Here is a 20378-nt window from a genome sequence, read left to right as displayed (position 1 = left end):
AGAACAGGAGTACTTGTGGCACCTTAGAGACTAACAAATTTATTAGAGCATAAGCTTTCGTGGACTACAGCCCACTTCTTCGGCTGTAGTCCACAAAAGCTTATGCTCTAATAAATTTGTTAGCCTCTAAGGTGCCACAAGTACTCCTGTTCTTTTTGCGGATACAGACTAACACGGCTGCTACTCAAAAACACAAACATTATCTCCCCATGTGTCATTTGAGGGTTATTTATTTTGCAGGATGTATGCATCACACTTATGTCTTAGAATCAATTTTGAATTTAAAGGCAGGAATTCCAGCCCGTAGTTGGAAGGCCCAAGCTGATTCTCATAAGCCCATGGAGGCAGATAAGGTGTCTGGGTCAGCACAAAGCTCTGTACTACCTACAGGGCAAGTAGTATTTGACAGCTTTTGTCTTGAATGGAGCCAACCCAGGTAACTTCGTAGACTCAGTCACAGCCATCGAGATAGGACTCAAAACACCGACACAAAATTGGGATGGTGTTGACCAGAAATGGCCAGCTTTAAAGTAGAACCACTGCAGATTCTGTAGGAAAAAGATAGTTCTGCATTATATGCTCATCATTAGAGCCGTGCAAATCCACTGATACCCGCTTTATATCCGTGGATCATTTCTGGGTTACCAGTGCGGAAACAAAAAATTTCTGTGAGGAACCACGGTGTGGATCCTCCATCTGCCCTGGGTGGAGGACCTGGGGGACAGGGACTGGGGGTTGCTTGGGCCCCCATCCAGGGCAGATGGAGGGTCTGCCACGGCTCCCCACAGCTGCCAACACAGTTCTCCCCAACAAGGCTCCAGAGGGGACAGGGTACCTCGGAGCCTCAGTCCAGCCACTTGTGTAGAGCCCTTCAAATCCGCAGATATCCACAGATAATTTTTGCAGATCGCGGATTGGATGCGGATACACATTTGTATATCCAAGCAGGGCTCTACTCATCGTAGCCTGGAGGATGCCCAACCCAGTGCTTCTCAAAGTGAAGGAAGAAATGGGTGGGATTGAGAAAAGTAGCAGAATGGTGTATTGTGCTTGTTCGGAAAAAATGGCTAGGTCCATATCTGATAAGCCTAAAGTTGCTCAATGAAGCAGTTATGAGAGAGTTTTATTCCTTCCTTCATGGAGGGTAGTCTCCAAATGAACTAGTTCAGCAATGTTATTTCTTTAGATGAAGTTAATGGTTCGGGCAAGTCTCACTACACCCCGACAGTGTCAAGTTGACAAACCATTCAGCATCACAAGTGAACCTTAAATTCTTCGAAGGAAAAAGAATAAGGTTCTGCCATTCTTTGAGGGGCACCATTTTAGTTTAACTAGGTTAAACCAAGATTTTAAGGTAGTTGAGGCTGCTGGGCTAAATAAAGTGCATATCACAACAAACCAAACTCTAATTCTTTGGGATATGAGATTAATAAAGAGGGGTAAAGGCAGATCCTGAAAAAGTCAGAGCCAGAGTTAAAGTGCTACTACATATAAATCTTGATGTGATTCTTCAGTCTGATAACATTTTGGAGCAAATTCATGCCTAACCTGACCTCAAAAGACCAACTTAAAACACACTCTGTGGATTTGGAAAAAAAGCATAGGAACCCATTTTTATGGATTAAAGAATCTACTGCCCACATTCCCTGGAGTGGCATTTCATTATGTTTCAAATCTATAGCCATTTTAGCAGATGCCAGGAGCAGTGGTCTGAGTAGGGTAATACCTGGATTACATGGTTATGACTTGTATACTGTTCAGATGACTTTCAGACAGACAAGTTACACCCAAACAGAGCTTATATAGTAGTAATACCTCATTTGGTGAGCATATAGTAGTAATACCTCGCTCTTATAGAGCACTTTTCATCCATAGATCTGAAAGCGCTTTACAAAGGAGAAAAGTACTATACCTATTTTACAGACGGGGAAACCGAAGCTCAGATTTAAAGTGATTTGACCAAGATCTCCCAACCACCAGTGGCAGAGCTGGAAAATAAAACCCAAGTCTACTGAGTTCCCATCCAGTGCTCTAGTCTTAGGCCACACTGCCAAGTGAGACATTCACAAGGTCTTGCACAACTTCAAACTTTTGCCAGGCAAGCTATACATATCATTAATGAAAAATAAAGACATGGATACAGTGCTCTTGGAGGTCAGGGATTGCTCATACATAAGAGATTAATGTATTGCAGAATATGCACCTGATACCTTTATGGAGGAGCCCTATTGATCATCCAGATTCTCCAGAGACTCAGGATGATATAGAAGCCCACATGAGAGGCATCAGAACTGAATAAGATATGCACTAGTGCTGATTCACTATGTTCAAGTTGATAAGGTCTGGTTGTCCCTTCTACTGTTCAGAGGTCCCACAGGCAACCTGGAACTTCTTTTCAGTGAGAGGGGAACTCTCTGAAGCAGAAGATCTGATCACCTATGGCAATTGTATTTCCTATCCTATCTCCTAGAACTGGAAGGGACCTTGAAAGATCATCAAGTCCAGCCCCCTGCCTTCACTAGCAGGACCAAGTACTGATTTTGCCCCAGATCCCTAAGTGGCCCCCTCAAGGATTGAACTCACAACCCTGAGTTAGGCAGGCCAATGCTCAAACCACTGAGCTATCCCTCCCCCCCTATTATTGTATTGTAGTTCTTCAGTTCTTACAGGATGACACTGGTAAGGAAGCTTGATGGACGCCAGAGCCTTAAAATGCCGAGAGTGAGTCCAGCCATCTATGTGCTAGCCCAGCATAGGGCAAGGACTTGAAACAGAAGGTGGAATCACATAGATCTTGAAAAAAGACCAGAAAGATACAGTTGAAAGAATCTCTTATTTCCTGAGAGGTCTCGGAAGAGAATAACACTAGACCTGGGTAAAGGAGGAGGATGTGTATGTCTGGTAGTCATTAGCTATTTTTTAGATGGTAGAAATTCTGCTTACTAGATCTTACAGGTCATAGAGTAAGTTACAAGTCAGATTTCCTCATTTTGGCATTCCAGAAGAGAGAATCGTTGACCATCAAGGGCTTGTCTACGCTTGAAATGCTTCAACAGCACAGCTGTAGTGTTTCAGTGTAGACACGGTCTGTGCCAAGGGAGGGGTATTCCATCGACCTAGCTGCGAGCTCTTGGGGAGATGGAAGAATTCTTCTGTCAACTTAGCTCTATCTACACTGGGGTTTAGGTCAGCTTAACTATGTTGCTCAGGAGTGTGAATTTTTCACACCCCTGAGTGACGTAGCTGGGTTGACCTAACTTTTTAGCCACCATTTACTAGCTCTGAATTCCAGGCCTTCAGGCTGCATTGTGATTTCAAGCATGTTAATTCCACCCAGCCCCCACCCCATCTAAATCCAAGGGAGTGGACTTGCGGAGAGAGAGGTATAAATTCTTAATAGAATTCTACAACAAGAAGCTCCCTCATTAACTGTGGTGAGCTGTAGGTTAACTGTCACATCAATCACCAGAGTAAGCTCAGCTCGGATGCTTATGGGGCAACAGATCCAAACAATCCTGCCAACCTTTGAGACAAACGTTTCTGCTAAGTGTCTCTGCTTAAAGAATGTGATGCTTAGGCCATGTCTATATGTGCAGCGCTGCAGCTATACCGATACAGCTATGCCCATGCAACGCGTCTAGTGCTGCTGGCATAATAAAACCACCTCCGGGAGCAGCAGAAGTTATGGCAGCGGGAGAAGGTATCCTGCCGACATAGCACTGTGCACATTTGTTTTTTCACACCCTTGAGTGACATAAATTATGCCAACGTAGGCTGTAGTGTAGACAAAGCCTTAGAGATACAAAACTCTAAGAAGTCTCAGGCTTCAGTGACTGGATTTCCGCCTGAAGCTTACCAAACTAAAACCAGAAGGACAGAAATTGATACAAATACTGAACAATACTGGCTGTTGCTAGTGGACATAACTGTACCCAGAGATCCTCCTACATGAATGAAATTGATAGGTGATCGGTATAGAAGAAAGTGGCAACATTTTCAACTGGTTCCAAATCTAGTTGTTGGCATATGACTCTAGTAGCAGTGGTACTTGTACCAGAGCTTTAGTAACAGGATTATCTCCTTTCAAGAACAGTCCTAAACAAGTTGAATAAGAGTTTGTTCCTTTTGGGATTTGATTATTCATATTAATCAACTGGACAAGTCCTTCTCAAGCCACAAGATTAGATTTGGATGTGTGGTGAATCTTTATTGCTAAATATTTTTTTTTACAGCTGGTTCTCACACACAAATATAGTGAGGAGTAAAGATCTAAGGGCATGTATGTTTCTTTGTTAGGTCTGTAAGAGGAAGCCAGGCAGAAGGGCTGGGAAGGTTTTAGCCAAAAACTCTGCAGTGAAGTAGGAAGTGTGTCTTTAGGGATAACACTGCCTTATTCTAATAAAGCTCCTTAATATAAGTGTTAGAAGAAAGTTACTTTTTGATCTTTTGGGTCAAATGTCAATGTAATAATCTGACAACCAACCTCATACTGTTATCTGTTCAGTGGCAGAATTTTAATTTACATGCACATTTCTTTGCAACACTCAGAAAAATAACTAAGTAAAAAGAAAATAAAATGTAAATTTCCCCTATGTCCTTTGGGTCAGTCCAGACAAAGCATTATGTTGTCTTACCGGTAGATGAAGGCAAGAAAATGTCACACAGTTTGGGTTTTTTTTTTTTTACATTCGTCCATTATAGCAAGACTGGTTTTGTCTGAGCAATCCTAGGGTGTGTCTATATAGCAACTAGACACGGTTGGTCTGAGTTGGCCCATGCCAGCCAACTCGGGCTCAGGGCTTGGGCTGCGGGGCTGTTTCACTGCAGTGTAGACGTCTGGCCTTGGGCTGGGGCCTGGGCTCTGGGACCCTCCCACCTCCCAGGGGAGCGCTGAGATTCATGTAGGGGCTGCATTAGACAGTCTTGAAGAAGAGGATTGGAAGCTTGGATTTGATGGCATTTGTGCTGAATCTCCTCTTTTATCTCAATACTGTCCCGTCCCGTCCCTCCCCAACCCCTCCACCCCCCGTTTATGTCAGAACATGGGATACTATTGCTGGAGTTTTCACTCTGTGGACACAGCTGTGGCATGTAGAGGAGATTTTGATTTTTCCTAACCTCAGATAGGTCCAGATACCCAGGTCTGAGTTAGCTCAACTGAAAAGCTGGGAATTGTCACCCAGTTCCATCCCTCTTGTTTTTAAATACTTTGATTTTGAAATTTGTTTTATAGATGGCAGCTGTAACAAGCAAGAATTTCTTATATACTTATTTTTTCACTTACATCTTGCTACTTGTGGGAGGAGTTTTGTGTGGACTTCCTTTTTTCTACTACTTTGTCCTTCTGATTAATTTACTGTTCATGTTTTTGTGTAATTATTTGTAGCAAGATCTGTGTACGCAGTGTTACTATTTGGGAAGTTTCTGGAACTGGATTGATAAACTGGAAACAGCCCTTCTAGATGGGTCTGACATAAAATTTGTTTGTGTGGGAGGGAGGAAAGGGATTCAGTTAGATGGATATTTATCCACTGTCTGGGAAGACCTATCAAAAATTAGAAGTAATCAAACTAGCATGTAAGGAAACAATTGTTAATGCCGTTGATTTGAGCTTGTTTGATGGCATTTCACAGTTCCTGTAGGACTCCACAATATTTTGCATGTGTCCGTGCTGAAGCGCTGAACTTTAAATGACATCACAGTACTCTGTGAACCCATGAACTCAGTACAGTGAAAGCAATAGGACTAGTTAAGGAGGAAGAAGATTACATTTGGATTTTTCTGAAATTTTTTTGAAAATTTGGAATCTGTCCCTTTGTTTACCTCTCATGTCTAAAATCTTTATGTAGTTTCCTAGATGTGCAAAATTATTAGGACCAAAAAGGAGAACTCTGGTTTACTCTTTTACATCACTGCTCTGCAGAATCCTGTTGTTGGAGGAGTTTCATGTCTAACTGTAAAGCCACTAACCATTTATAAGCAGTAGTCCGGATCCCTTGGGCTCCACATTCTGAACACTAAGACTATAATTACCCCCTCTGCAGCCTGAATTCCTCTTTAGTCACCTAGTTGAGTAGTCATAGAGCCAAGCTAACCATACATAGTTAGCAAAAATAATTGTAAATAATGTACACATAATAGAGGTAGCTTTAGTATTAACTCAAAACATTTAGTTTAATTTTTGTAGTTTTTCCACTATTTATGTCAACTTTTTGCTATTTATGGAGTCACCTTGAACTTTACTCAAAATGGTGGCGATATTTCTCTAGTCCTGCAAAGTTCCACAATGCAGATGAGCATGCAGAGTCCTGCCCTTAGGATGGAAGAATCCCATGCACTGCAACAGACTAGGGACCAAGTGGCTAGGCAGCAGTTCTGCAGAAAAGGACCTAGGGGTTACTGTGGACGAGAAGCTGGATATGAGTCGACAGTATGCCCTTGTTGCCAAGAAGGCTAACAGCATTTTGAGCTGTATAAGTAGAACCATTGCCAGCAGATCAAGGGACATGATCATTCCCCTCTATTTGGCATTGGTGAGGCCTCATCTGGAGTACTGTGTCCAGTTTTGGGTCCCACACTACAAGAAGGATGTGGAAAAATTGGAAAGAGTCCAGCGGAGGGCAACAAAAATTATTAGGGGGCTGGAGGACATGACTTATGAGGGAACTGGGATTATTTAGTCTGCAGAAGAGAAGAATGAGGAGGGATTTGATAGCTGCTTTCAACTACCTGAAAACGGGTTCCAAAGAGGATGGAGCTCGACTGTTCTCAGTGGTAGCAGATGACAGAACAAGGAGTAATGGTCTCAAATTGCAGTGGAGGAGGTTTAGGTTGGATATTAGGAAAAACTTTTTCACTAGGAGGGTGGTGAAGCACTGGAATGTGTTCCCTAGGGAGGTGGTGGAATCTCCTTCCTTAAAGGTTTTTATCAGGCTTGACAAAGCCCTGGGTGGGATGATTTAGTTGGGGTTGGTCCTGCTTTGAGCAGGGGGTTGGACTAGATGACCTCCTGAGGTCCCTTCCAACCCTGATATTCTGATTCTCTAAAAACTTTCAAATGTTTTCAGAGTGCCCAGAGCCTTAAGAAAGGCTCAGGGCTTTCATTCCTTAGTGTTTTCTTATTCCAAAAGGAAACTTTGTGGCCTGTTCTGCCTCTCTGAATATTGAACAGATTACTTCTGTTTCTGGGCACCATAATCCCAGCTTTCCTCTCTCACAATGGATATGGTGAACTTAACCTTCAAAACGCCTACTTTCACATCTCAGAAAGGTTAAAGCACACATACCTCAGGTTTGTGGAAGGCAGCAGCCGCTACCAGACAGAGGTACTAACTTTTGGGTTAGAAGCAGCCATGTACTTCGCTGTGGTTGTGTCTCATCAGCATTATCAGGGCCTGCAGGTGGAGAGAGATCCTATGATGGTTCCCCTTGTTCCCCATTCTAACCTTCATAGGCGTCACCTTAGATTTCACCAGGCTCTAGCTTGGTTGCTGAGAGACAGGTTCCAAGATCTCTTCTAGTCGATGGGTTTAGCCAGATGCAGGGTAGAAGTGAAGTTTTATTTGACACCTAGGCCTGATGGCAGTCTGCATCTTTGTGACTCTTTCAGAGATGGTTGAATCTGGTGGACCAACCAAATAGTCACAGTTTGGATGTGACAGCATTTCCTCTCCAGCAAGGATAAGTCCCTGTAGTGTATGCTAGAGTGAATGTTCTGAAAAGGATCTCTTTCTCTTAGCCTCCTACTTAGAGCCCTATGGGAACAGTGTCATGAATTAGAAAAAGACTTTTTGGCAAACAGTCCGACTCTTGTTCTGCAATATGTTGCTTCCACAGAGCAACACTGACCCTCCGTCTTTACCTCTCCTTAGTAACTCTCTGCAAATAAGACTTCATGAAGCAGTCTTGAAATATTGGGCTCTAGGGTATGCAAACACCCTATAGCTGCTAATTATTGTTCAAAAATGGTTCAGTGGCTGTGGGGTTAGGTGTGTGATTCCTGCAGTGAGGCTCTGTGAATGTGCTAATTTGGAGAACAAGAGTTCCTATTGATAACATCTTTTGAATTATTCTAAACCAGCGCTCTGACTAGCCCCATATCCTGTCTGACAGAGGCCACTACAGGAAGTTTCAGAAGATGCAAGAAACTCTGTATGTGCCCACAGGGAAGTTCCTTCCTAACCCCCATCATTTTGAGGTTGGCTTATGTCCTGGAGCATGAAGATTTATATTTTTTCCAAAACTTGTTCAGTTTTTCAATCCTTTATTATTTAGAACTGTATATTCTTTATCCATATAAATGTCCAATCATTTTTGACTATCAGCAAGCCCAAGGAGGAAGAATGGTGGAAAAGAGTTGAATCTCCGTGCTCAGAAAAAATACCTCTTTTAAGCCTGCAAGTAAATAACAAGTTTTATTTGTTTTGTAGTCATCGTAGTGAAGAAGGGGCGAGTTGATTTTTTTTTTTTAGTAGAGGTGGTTAAATTTTCATGGCAGGTTTGCAGGGGTGCATTTTAACGTAGCTGTTTGTTCAGGAGTCGAACTATATAAATTCTACAGGTGTAGGTGCTTGAAAAGGAAACTAGAACATAGCAGCTTTCAAGTGTTATTTGCTTTGGTAAATAGACCAAGTGTGAGCTTTGTCTGGACTAGGCTTTTTCTCTCTACGATTTCCCATTGTTGCTAATGTTGGTTTATTCCCAACAGTGGTAGAAGGAGTGCCATTGTAGACAACACACATTTAAATACTGTTTTGTGTAGATTTGCAGTGACCAAGGTAACCTCCTGGAGATCTGCCTACCCCAACATTTCTACTATAATGAACTTATATCAGGGGAAATGATTTGGGTGTGAAGTTGGGGGGGACAGATTAGGGTAGAAAGTGGCACATGAGGCACTTGCAGTTAGTGGATGCTAAAGTTGTATTTGATAGCATGAAATTTGCATAATCCATTTATTTCTTTGAGTGTTTAATTCGTTGAACATCTTTATAAATGTCAATGTCTCCTTATGTTTTCAGACATATAACCAAATGCCTGAGTTAAAATGTCACTTGACCAAAGGACTAGTTTAAGGGAGTTGACTGTACCATACATATTTTAACTCCAGTGTATCTAATAATGCTTCTTCATGAGTGAAGTCTACCCACTGCTTTTCTTTTCCAGATTTGTACTATGGTGGAGAAGCTTTCTCTGTAGAGCAGCCACAATCTTTTACTTGTCCTTATTGTGGAAAAATGGGTTATACGGAAACATCTCTTCAAGAACATGTTACTTCCGAGCATGCAGAAACATCAACAGAAGTGGTAAGCAGAATCACTATTGCTTTTGAATTATGGTGAAAACATGAGAAATTAAAGTTCTACTATGTCATTCATTTTAGTTTGTGTATGTGTTCTAAAAATGATGAGTGGGTGGGTACACAAACACTTGAGAGATTAGAATGTTTGTCATATTTTAAAAACAATTGGAGTGAAGTGTTCTTGTAAGTGATTTTACTAAGTCACATATATGCAACATGATCAAGTCACCATTGCTGTTGGAGCCTTACCGGTTGCATTACCTGACTTTATTTTATTTTAACCAGCCAGCTTTAATGTTGCATTAACATAGTTTTGAGTGTTTAATTTCTACATCGATTATTTCTTTCTAAATATGAAAGGGGCAGAGAAAAAGTCTTTTAAAAATAATGTTAATATTTGTATTATTTTAGTTAAAGTTCTAAAGTTGAAGAGAATTGGGTAATTGAGCAGTGAGCAACTTTTGCTGATGTTGTATTGGTTGGATACAGTTTTCTATCAAATTTACATTATGCCACCTGTATCTTCGCAATAGAAAAGATGAACTTAACTCTTTAAAATGAAAGCTTAGAAATTGCTGAGTATTGTACAATGCAGAAGAACTCAGGAGAGAGCCTAATATCATGGAATTCACTTTTTGTGCCCACAATTCTCATTCCTAATGTTGACTGTTTTGGGGGGGAAGCAGGAGGGAGTTCTTGATGCGTATTATGGGACATTTAGAACCTGCTGCATGCTAATTGTCCCAACAGCACTTCTCTCAGCCCAGCCACCAAATCACCACACTGTCCATATTCTGTAGACTGGAGTAACTGTATGGTTTTTATTCTGTGGAAGTGGGCAAGGGTTTGCACCCGACTTGTAACAGCCTATTTTAAACTACTTTTTCTCTTTTCAATGAATCTGGCATTGTTTGTAGAAATACTTCAAAAAGTTGTTCAGTTAATACTTATTAAAAGTTATCCAACACGTTCTTCTGGCTGTTAAAATGGATAGCACAATTCCATGGAAGGGACCTCAGTGCAATCCCTGCACTCAAGACCATTCCTGACAGGTATTTGTCTAACCTGTTATTTTCCAGTGTCAAGTCAGTATGGCACATTTTGGATTTCTAACTCCAGAATCATCTAGGGCATTATCACAACATCCTTTCTTTTCTGAAAGTCCAGGCATTACCAGAAAAAGGTTATACCACCTAATGTCTGCTCTTGAGATTGCTATATATATGCACAGAGTCTTAAAGTGCTTCATTCGTACAAAGATAGGGCTAATGGGTAACCCACTACACTGTTTTAAAAAAACAAACCTGCAGCAGCGAGTCTCGAAACCCAGGTCACCTGACGCAAACTCGTGCTAGGGGACTGAAAATAACAGTGTAGATGTTTCTATGCAAGCTGGAGCCCAGACTCTGAGACCCACCCTCCTTGTTGGTTTTCAGAGCCAAGACTTCAGCCCAAGCGGGAACATCTACACTGATAATTTTAGCCCTGTAGTGTGAGCCATGTGAGCCTAGGTCAGTTGACTTGGGCTCTGAGACTTGTTGCTGAGGTTGTGTGGGGCTGGTTTTTCCCCCTTCCCAGTGTAGATGTAGCCAGTGTGGCCTTCCCATCAAGGAAGGGTAGCTGGGTCCTGCTGAGGAACTTAGGATTTGACTATCACTTGTTCAGTGGTCCATAACATTAAAATGCTATGGTATCTTGGTCCTGTAAGGTGGGTTTTGCTTTCTCTCTATTATTGATCACTTGATTTCCTTGTGATTTCAGTAGTAGTAATCAGTTCACAGCAGCTAGGGGCTGGTCTGTACTACAGAGTTAGGTCGGCTTAACTACGTTGCTCAGGACTGTGAAGCCCTGGTGTATACACTGCTAGGTCAAGGGAAGAATTCTATGATCAACCTAGCTACCTCTCAGAGAGGTGGATTTACTACTAACCGCTGCAACTGTGCCAGTCTAGCATTTCTAGTGTAGGCCTACTCTGTGGTATTCAACTGCGCATTATACAATAAGAGTTGTAGATATTTCTGTCTCTGAAACTTTTTCTGAACATGGGAAATAGCCCTCTTTACTATGTCTAGGAAGGCTTGGATCTGTTCAAGAACAGTTTGCAATCTGTCTTTGATGCCTTATAAATGCTTTGTTCTTGACCTTTATTGTGATGGTCTGAAACTAATGACTATACACCTCAGCTACTTAGGAACGGATGAGCTCTAGATTACTTTTGTCTTAGAAAAGTCCACAGCTCTTCACTGCCTGATTTAAACAAAAATACCTACTAGACAATTTCTGCAACACAGTTCTTAAGCTATTCTAGATTCTCCCAGGAATCAAACAGTTCATGTATGGATGATTTTTATGCTTCAGGAATATGTGGGACATTGAGTGAATGTATTTGTTGCTCAGTTTTATCTTTGTATGCTATTGGTTGATATGAAAGCTTGAAACGGATTGCATCAGACCTAATGTATGATAGGGAAATGACTCATCATTTCAGATTTCTTCCTCTCTTCTGACTCCTTTATTTTATTTTTTCATATTTCAAAGAAGAATGTAACACATGGATTTGAGAGTTAGAATGAGGGTGTTGATTCTGTTTAGACCTAGGCCTGGTCTACACTATGAGTTTAGGTTGAATTTAGCAGCATTAAATCGAATTAACCCGCACCCGTCCACACAATGAAGCCATTTACTTGGACATAAAGGGCTCTTAAAATCGATTTCTGTACTCCTCCCCGACGAATTAGGCTTAGTGTGGCCGCAATTCAACGGTATTGGCCTCCAGGAGCTATCCCACAGTGCACCATTGTGACCGCTCTGGACAGCAATCTGAACTTGGATGCACTGGCCAGGTAGACAGGAAAAGCCCCGCGAACTTTTGAATTTCATTTCCTGTTTGCCCAGCGTGGAGCGCTGATCAGCACAGGTGACCATGCAGAGCTCATCAGCACAGCCAGAATCAAAAAAGAGCTCCAGCATGGACCGTACGGAAGATACTGAATCTGATCTCTGTATGGGGAGATGAATCTGTTCTATCAGAACTCCGTTCCAAAAGACGAAATGCCAAAACATTTGAAAAAATCTCCAAGGCCATGATGGACAGAGGCCACAACAGGAACTCAACACAGTGCTGCATGAAACTTAAGGAGCTGAGACAAGCGTACCAGAAAGCCAAAGAATCAAATGGACGCTCACGGAGGGACTGACGACTGTAGCTATCCCACAGTTCCCGCACTCTCTGAAAACCATTTGAATTCTGGGTTGAGCTCCCAATGCCTGAAGGATCAAAAACATTGTCGCGGGTGGTTCAGGGTATATGTCATCAGCCCCTCCACCACGAAACCTCGGTGAGGTCGGTCGGGGTGCCTGGGCAGACATGGGTGCTCCTGGCTGGCCTTGGTGAGGTTGGTCGGGGGCGCCTGGACAAAAATGGGAATGACTCCAGGTCATTCTCTTCTTTAAGTTTTGTGTAATGGAGATTCAGTCCTGCCTGGAATATCATGCCAGCTGGAGGCTTCTGCCTCAGGCTGCTCTCCCAGTCGGCAGCACCACGCGGTCGCACCTACCCCTTGCTCCCAGGGCTCACAATCAGATACTTAAACCTCTACATTTTGCTGCAAATAAAAAAGTAAAGCTGCCGTTTAGAACTGTCCCCCAACATGCATATCCTGGGACATTTTGTATTTTACCAGTGTCAACCAAAGGCCCACACACACATGGAGATTCAGTCCTGCCTGTGTGTCTATCCTAGTGCTTATCACAGATTCCCATTTTCAGCTATAGGCTGAGCAAGTGCAGAATGGTGGTTCGCTCTACTTCGCTGTAAGCCAACCGCCCTCCCCTCCCCCCTTTGATCTCTGCTTGCAGAGGCAATAAAGTCAGTGTTGTTTCAAATTCATGCATTCTTTATTACTTCATCACACAAAAGGGGGGATAACTGCCAAGGTAGCCCGGGAGGGGTGGGGGAGGAGGGAAGCAACGGGTGAGGTGGTTGTAGGGGCACCCCCTAGAATGGCATGCAGCTCATCATTTCTGCGGGATGTCTGGGGCTCTGACCCGGAGCCTCCATTTGCCTCTCTGGTTCTTTAGTAGGCTTGCCTGATATCCATTAGACAAAACTTAAAGAAGAGAATGACCTGGGGAGTCATTCCCATTTTTGTCCAGGCGCCCCCGACCGACCTCACCGAGGCCGGCCAGGAGCACCCATGACAGCAGCAGACGGTACAGTATGGCTGGTAAGCATCTTCGCCAACTTGCAAAGCAGCAGACGGTACAGTATGGCTGGTAACCGTCTTTGCCAACTTGCAAAGGCAAGGGGATGCTGCTGTGTAGCGCTGCAGTACCGCGTCTGTCAGCAGCATCCAATAGACATACGGTGACAGTGGAAAAAAGGCTGAATGGGCTCCGTGGTTGCCGTGCTATGGCGTCTGCCCGGGCAATCCAGGGAAAAGGGCGTGAATGATTGTCTGCCGTTGCTTTCACAAAGGGAGGATTGACTGACGACATTTACCCATAACCAGCCGTGACAAATTTTTGGCCCCATCAGGCATTGGGAGCTCAACCCATAATTCCAATGGGCGGGGGAGACTGCGGGAACTATGGAATAGCTCTGGGATAGCTACCCACAGTGCAACACTCCAGAAGTAGACGGTAGCCTCGGTACATGGATGCACACCGCCAAATGAATGTGCTTAGTGTGGCCGCATGCACTCGACTTTATACAATCTGCCAAAAATCGAATTCTGTAAAATCGGAGTAATCCCACAGTGTAGACATACCCATAGACACTGGTATCAAGTGCGGGTGCACATCACTTTCTTCTTCCTGCTTCTCCCTCACCCCCCCACCCCCCCCCGGGCTGGTCTCTTTTAGATAATTCAAGGTTTTACTTTAATTGCTACATTTAAATAAAGTGATTGCAATAAAACCCCTAAATTTAGATGCGTTTTTGTCATTGGTGTGGTGATGTAATTCTGATTCATGCCACTTGATGTCAGTGAAACTTTGCAGATACAGACTGTTGTGTGATTCTGAGTTTCTCCAGTTGGCACATTTTGGTCTGCAGCTGTGTTTAAAAATGTCTTTTTTCATTTGCACTTGAGGCCAAAGTTCGTAGTATTGAGCACCTGCCTCTCTGTTAATTTTCGTGGGAGTTGTGGTGCTCCACCTGTCTGAAAAGGGAACCCTGGTTCTTTATTTGCAGATCAGTCTCCAGTATTTTTATATCCATATCTTTGTTCCTACCTTGTGGTGCTGAAGGATATTTTCCTCCATAGTACTTTATTCATAGCACCCATGCACATTTGCATGATGTGTTAGTAAAGAGCTGAATTTAGCTTTGGTTATAAAGTCTCTTAATTGTAGGTACATATAAAACTGTTTGTTTCAATATTGTAGTGTTGCTGAAGTTAAGCAAAGAATATAAGCACATGACTGAGGATTATAAAATCATTCAGGTTTATAAGGGCTTTGAGCCCATGTTTTGAAACCATTGTCCTTGCTTAGATACTGACATTAAGCAAGTACTTACAGTAGGAGTGGTAATCAAAATATGCTTGTGTATATATAAAAGCTTTCTGACTTTCAGCCAGATTTGCAGGGCTAATTGGATTGTTTCTACCTGTATCTGGTAATTCTTCTTTTAGGCAGCAGGTTAAAGAACTCAGTTCAACAGAATAAATCTGATCCTATTCAAACATTGCCATGTTAATGTATATGACTGGCTAGAATTGAAATTTTTGCCTTTCCTTATATGTAATGATTACATAGTTGGAAGATTCCAGTTCAGAAAGGCAACCCCCCACCCCCAATTTCTTTGGACATTTGTAGTATTGTAATAATTGGTTGTATTACCCCTTGATATTTAAACTTAGTAGCGAGGCTGGCTGGAAAACAAGAATTCTGTTTCATGAAAAATGTTCAGAGTTTCAGAATTTGTTTTCATTCCAACGTGGAACAAAACCAACATCTTTCAAGTTGTTTCCTTTCTTGTCCCTCCCTCCCCTTCCCCCGAAAAAAAAATGACCCGCCTGCCCCAACTGGAATAGCCAATGGTCAAAGTGCTCACCAGGGATGTGAGAGACCTAGGTTCAAGTCCCCTTCTCTGCCTGATTCAGAGCAAGGACATGAACCTGGATCTCCCACATCCCAGGTGAGTGCCCAAAGCACCAGGCTATTAGCTATTCCGGGCTCTCTCTCTCACCAAAAATTCCACCCTGGATCTTCCCAACAAGACTTTGGCAAAGCTGATGCATTTTGATGAATCAGCATTTTCTGACCCCCAACCCCCAAAAAAAATTATTGAAAAATTCTTGACCTGTTCTGTTTGTTATGTGCTCAGTGTATTTGAAAAATTGCTGTCCAAAGCGGTCACAATGGTGCACTGTGGGATAGCTCCCAGAGGTCAATACCATCGAATTGCGGCCACACTACCCTAATTCGAAATGGCAATATCGATTTTTGGCGCTACTCCGCTCGTCGGGGAGGAGTACAGAAATCGATTTTAAGAGCCCTTTATTTCAAAATAAATGGCTTCGTTGTGTGGACGGGTGCAGGATTAATTCGATTTAACGCTGCTAAATTCGAATTAAACTCATAGTGTAGACCAGGCCCAAGGCACAAAAGGAGATCAAACTAGCTAGAGACATAAAGGGTAACAAGAAAACATTCTATGAATACATTAGAAGCAAGAGGAAGACCAAGGACAGGATAGGCCCATTACTCAATGAGGTGGGGGAAGACATTAACAGAAAATGTGGAAATGGCAGAGGTGCTTAATGACTTCTTTGTTTCGGTTTTCACCAAGAAGGTTGGTGCTGATTGGACATCTAACATAGTGAATGCCAGTGAAAATGAGGTAGGATCAGAGGCTAAAATAGGGAAAGAACAAGTTAAAAATTACTTGAACAAATTAGATGTCTTCAAGTCACCAGTGCCAGATGAAATGCATCCTAGAATACTCAAGGAGCTGACTGAGGAGATATCTGAGCCATATCTTTGAAAAGTCATGGAAGACTGGAGAGATTCCAGAAGACTGGAAAATGGCACTATATTTGCCCATCTATAAAAAGAGAAATAAGGACAACCCAGGGAATTACAGACTAGTCAGCTTAACTTCTGTACGCGGAAAGATAATGGAGTAAATAATCAATTTGCAAACATCTAGAAGATAATGAGGTGATAAGTAACAATCAACATGGATTTGTCAAGAATAAATTGTCAGATCAACCTGATAGCTCTCTTTGACAGGGTAACAAGCCTTGTGGAAGGGGGGAAGCGGTAGACGTGGTATATCTGGACTTTAGTAAGGCTTTTGATACTGTCTCACATGACCTTCTCATAAACAAACTAGGGAAATGCAACCTAAATGGAGCTACTATAAGGTGGGTGCAAAACTGGTTGGAAAAACGTTCCCAGAGAGTAGTTATCAGTGCTTCACAGTCACGTTGGAAGGGCATAACGAGTGGGGTCCAGTAGGGATCAGTTCTGGGTCCGGTTCTATTCAATATCTTCATCAATGATTTCGGGGTTGCAAGTGCTTTGGAGGATAGGATTAAAGTCAAAATATCTGGACAAACGGGAGAAACGGTCTGAAGTAAATAGGATGAAATTCAATAAGGACAAATGCAGAGTACTCCTCCACTTAGGAAGGAACAATCAGTTGCACACATACAAAATGGGAAATGACTGCCTAAGAAGGAGTACTGCGGAAAGGGATCTCGGGGTCATAGTGGATCACAAGTTAAGTATGAGTCAACAGTGTAACACGTTACCAAACGTGTGCCTCTGGCTTTCAAGAGCAAACATACATTCTGGGATGTATTAGCGAGAGTGTTGTAAGCAAGATGTGAGAAAAAAAACAGTTGGGGATGTGGTCCTGCTTTGAGCAGGGGGTTGGACTAGATGACCTCCTGAGGTCCCTTCCAACCCTGATATTCTATGATTCTAAGTAATTCTTCCACTCTACTCCACGCTGATTAGGTCTCAACTGGAGTATTGTGTCCAGTTCTGGGCGCCACATTTCAGGAAAGAGGTGGACAAATTGGAGAAAGTGCAGAGAAGAGCAACAAAAATTATAAAAGGTCTAGAAAACATGATCTATGAGGGAAGATTGAAAAAATTGGGTTTGTTTAGTCTGGAGAAGAGAAGACTGAGAGGGGACATAAGTTTTCAAATACATAAAAGGTTGTTACAAGGAGGAGGGAGAAAAATTATTATTATTAACTTCTGAGGATAGGACAAGAAGCAATGGGCTTAAATTGCAGCAAGGGAGGTTTAGGATGGACATTAAGAAAAACGTCCTAATTGTCAGGGTGGTTAAGCACTGGAATAAAGTGCCTAGGGAGGTTGTGGAATCGCCATCATTGGAGATTTTTAAGAGCAGGTTAGACAAACACCTGTCAGGGATGGTTTAGTTATTACTTAGTCCTGCCATGAGTGCAGGGGACTGGACTAGATGACCTCTCGAGGTCCCTTCCAGTCCTATGATTCATATTGAGAGCTATAAACCACGTGTCTTTCTCCAGGGATGGGATTATTGAAGTGTGACCATGCAAAATCTCATCTTGCAAATAAAGTGGTTGAGATTGTGGAGATCAAGGATAGGTCTCTACCTTCCCATCTTCTTGAGGACTAGCACGTATGTAGAGTAAAAACCTTTCCCTTGGGGTTGAAGATGTACGTGCTCCATTGTGCATTGCTGGAAGAGTTCCAGGGGATTCCTGCTCTTTAGCTATCCTGTTATCCTGCTGTCCACCCCACCTTCATTATTTCACTGCTACGGTGGAAAAAAATTTGGGACGGGGTGGGGGGGGAGTCTAGAGTAGATAGTTTGAAGATCCTTGGACTCTCTAAATGTTGTTATGGGAGGCAGCCTGTTCAGATGCTATCCAACAGTGATATGTTAAATACTCCCTTTTGGAGTAGTTTTATTCTCACTCTTCCTCTAGAATGAATGGGAGAGAATGCCTCTGGCTTTCAAGAGCAAAGAATGAACAAGATGATGTCGCCATGTTTGGTGCATGTCAGCTGTTAGCAACGTGTAAACAAACCCTCTCTATCTGCATAGAAATTAGCATATGAAAACAAATTGTAAAACCAGAGAGTTACAAATCTGATTTGAAAATAAATTTCACGTTGGGTTTCTAGGGTGTTACTAAAAACATGACTTAGGGCTAGTCTACGCTGGCAACGCTAAAGTGCTGCCGCAGCAGTGCTTTAACGTGGCTTGTTAGTCGCGGCAGAGCTCTGGGAGAGAACTCTCCCAGGGCTCTAAAAAACCCACCTCCGCGAGGGGCGTCGCTCCCAGCGCTGGGGCACTGTTTACACTGGTGCTTTACAGCACTGAAACTTGCTGCGCTCAGGGGGGTGTTTTTTCACACCCCTGAGTGAGAAAGTTGCAGTGCTTTAAAGTACCAGTGTAGACAAGCCCTAAGAGGGGAACACAATGTTGTTGGGTTTTTTATTTATTTATTTTATTTATTTTTAAACTAGTTAAGCTTATAGTGCTTCTTGAACACTTTTTTTTTTTTTTTTTTTTTAAACTACTTTTTACCTGTGGCTACATATATGCAGCATTAGAATTTGTTTATTAAAGCATAATAGTTTCTTATTGTTAAGAGATCAGCCAAGAATGATGAATGCATGTTGCTGTTTTGTGAAGTTGTTAAACTCGTTTTTCTGACTTTGTCATTTCAGATTTGTCCAATATGTGCAGCGTTACCTGGAGGGGATCCTAATCATGTCACAGATGACTTTGCAGCACATCTTACACTGGAACACAGAGCTCCTAGAGACTTGATATCCTTTCTCAAGTCAAGTAAAAAGGCGGGCTTGTATTGCATATAATATTAACTACTTGTTTTGATTTTACAAGCAAGTTGTGGCATTTTAATTCCACTAGCCTCTCAGAACTGCCACTTAGTTTAGTTGTTGGAAAACCAGGATATGAAAGAGCTACAGTAGAATTAAATGTACTACCAATAAAAATACGAAGTTGCTAGTGTTTTTGAAAACCAACAAATAGATGCAAATAAAATTGCCTGCTGACAGTATCTGTCTAAAGCAGCGGTTTTCAACCTTTTTTCATTTGCGGACCCCTAAAAAATTTCAAATGGAGGTGCAGACCCTTTTGGAAATCTTAGACATAGTCAGCGGACCCCATGTTGAGAACCACTGGTCTAAAGCAGTAATATAAATGCACCAGTACATTGCAAATAATTACACACCAAACATGATGAATCAGTTTATACCATAAACAATTTTTTGAGGGGTTGAGAGGTGGCTGTGGGTTGATTTTGATGAGTGACTTTTTTTAAAATTTTACTTCAGCTATATATTGCCATTTTTAATGGGATACTTTCATGCTTTTTGATGGCATTTTTATGATAATTAGAGAAGTTAACAGGAGATTCCTTGTAACTTTGGGCTGATTTTTCATTAGCTTGGGTATAGATTGTAGGGATTTATCCTGTTTTTCTGCTGACTGAAGAGCTGAAGCAGCTCTCATAGAATATCAGGGTTGGAAGGGACCTCAGCAGGTCATCTAGTCCAACCCCCTGCTCAAAGCAGGACCAATCCCCAGACAGATTTTTACCCCAGTTCCCTTAATGGCCCCCTCAAGGATTGAACTCACAATCCTGGGTTTAGCAGGCCAATGTTCAAACCACTGAGCTATCCCTCTCCGCCCTCTCAATACGTACTGCTCTGTAGAAACATATTTCTGTTTATTTTCTTTTGCGTCAATTAAGGTGATAATTTTGTTCTAATTTAATTTTTTTGCTGGGCAACTTCCTACAGCATATTGAGAGTTCATTATAATTACTCTATACAGTGAAATACACATAGAATAGTTGCTGATAATAGGATTAAAGCATTTATAATTGTCATAAAATGTTTCTATATCTCTAAAAGAAATTTTAATAATCGTGTTTTAATTGAAAAAGTGAATTTATGTCACTTATCCATTTTTTCAGGTTAGGTATTCTTTCAAAAAACCATCAAAAGTTTCTCATTCTGGAGGAGAGTAGATAGTGTTTGAGGTAATAGTTGCAATTCTATTGTGATTTTATTTGATTGCCTATAGTGT

At 42.1% G+C, this 20378-nt stretch overlaps 1 protein-coding gene across 2 annotated transcripts in view; it reads left to right on the top strand.

The window, feature by feature from the left end:
- KCMF1 (potassium channel modulatory factor 1) overlaps positions 1-20378 on the top strand; it is a 72856-nt gene that overhangs the window by 38767 nt on the left and 13711 nt on the right. For both annotated transcript variants that reach the window (XM_034773813.1, XM_034773814.1), the window contains exons 3-4: positions 9166-9305; positions 18989-19090. In XM_034773813.1, the coding sequence (XP_034629704.1) occupies positions 9166-9305; positions 18989-19090 (242 nt within the window). The remainder of the gene's footprint in view (positions 1-9165; positions 9306-18988; positions 19091-20378) is intronic.

The sequence above is a fragment of the Trachemys scripta genome, chromosome 6 (genome assembly GCF_013100865.1).
Source record: "Trachemys scripta elegans isolate TJP31775 chromosome 6, CAS_Tse_1.0, whole genome shotgun sequence".
In the NCBI taxonomy this organism is placed as follows: Eukaryota; Metazoa; Chordata; order Testudines; family Emydidae; genus Trachemys; species Trachemys scripta.
Note: the sequence above shows the minus strand (reverse complement) of the source record. Positions and strands in the feature narration are given on the sequence as shown.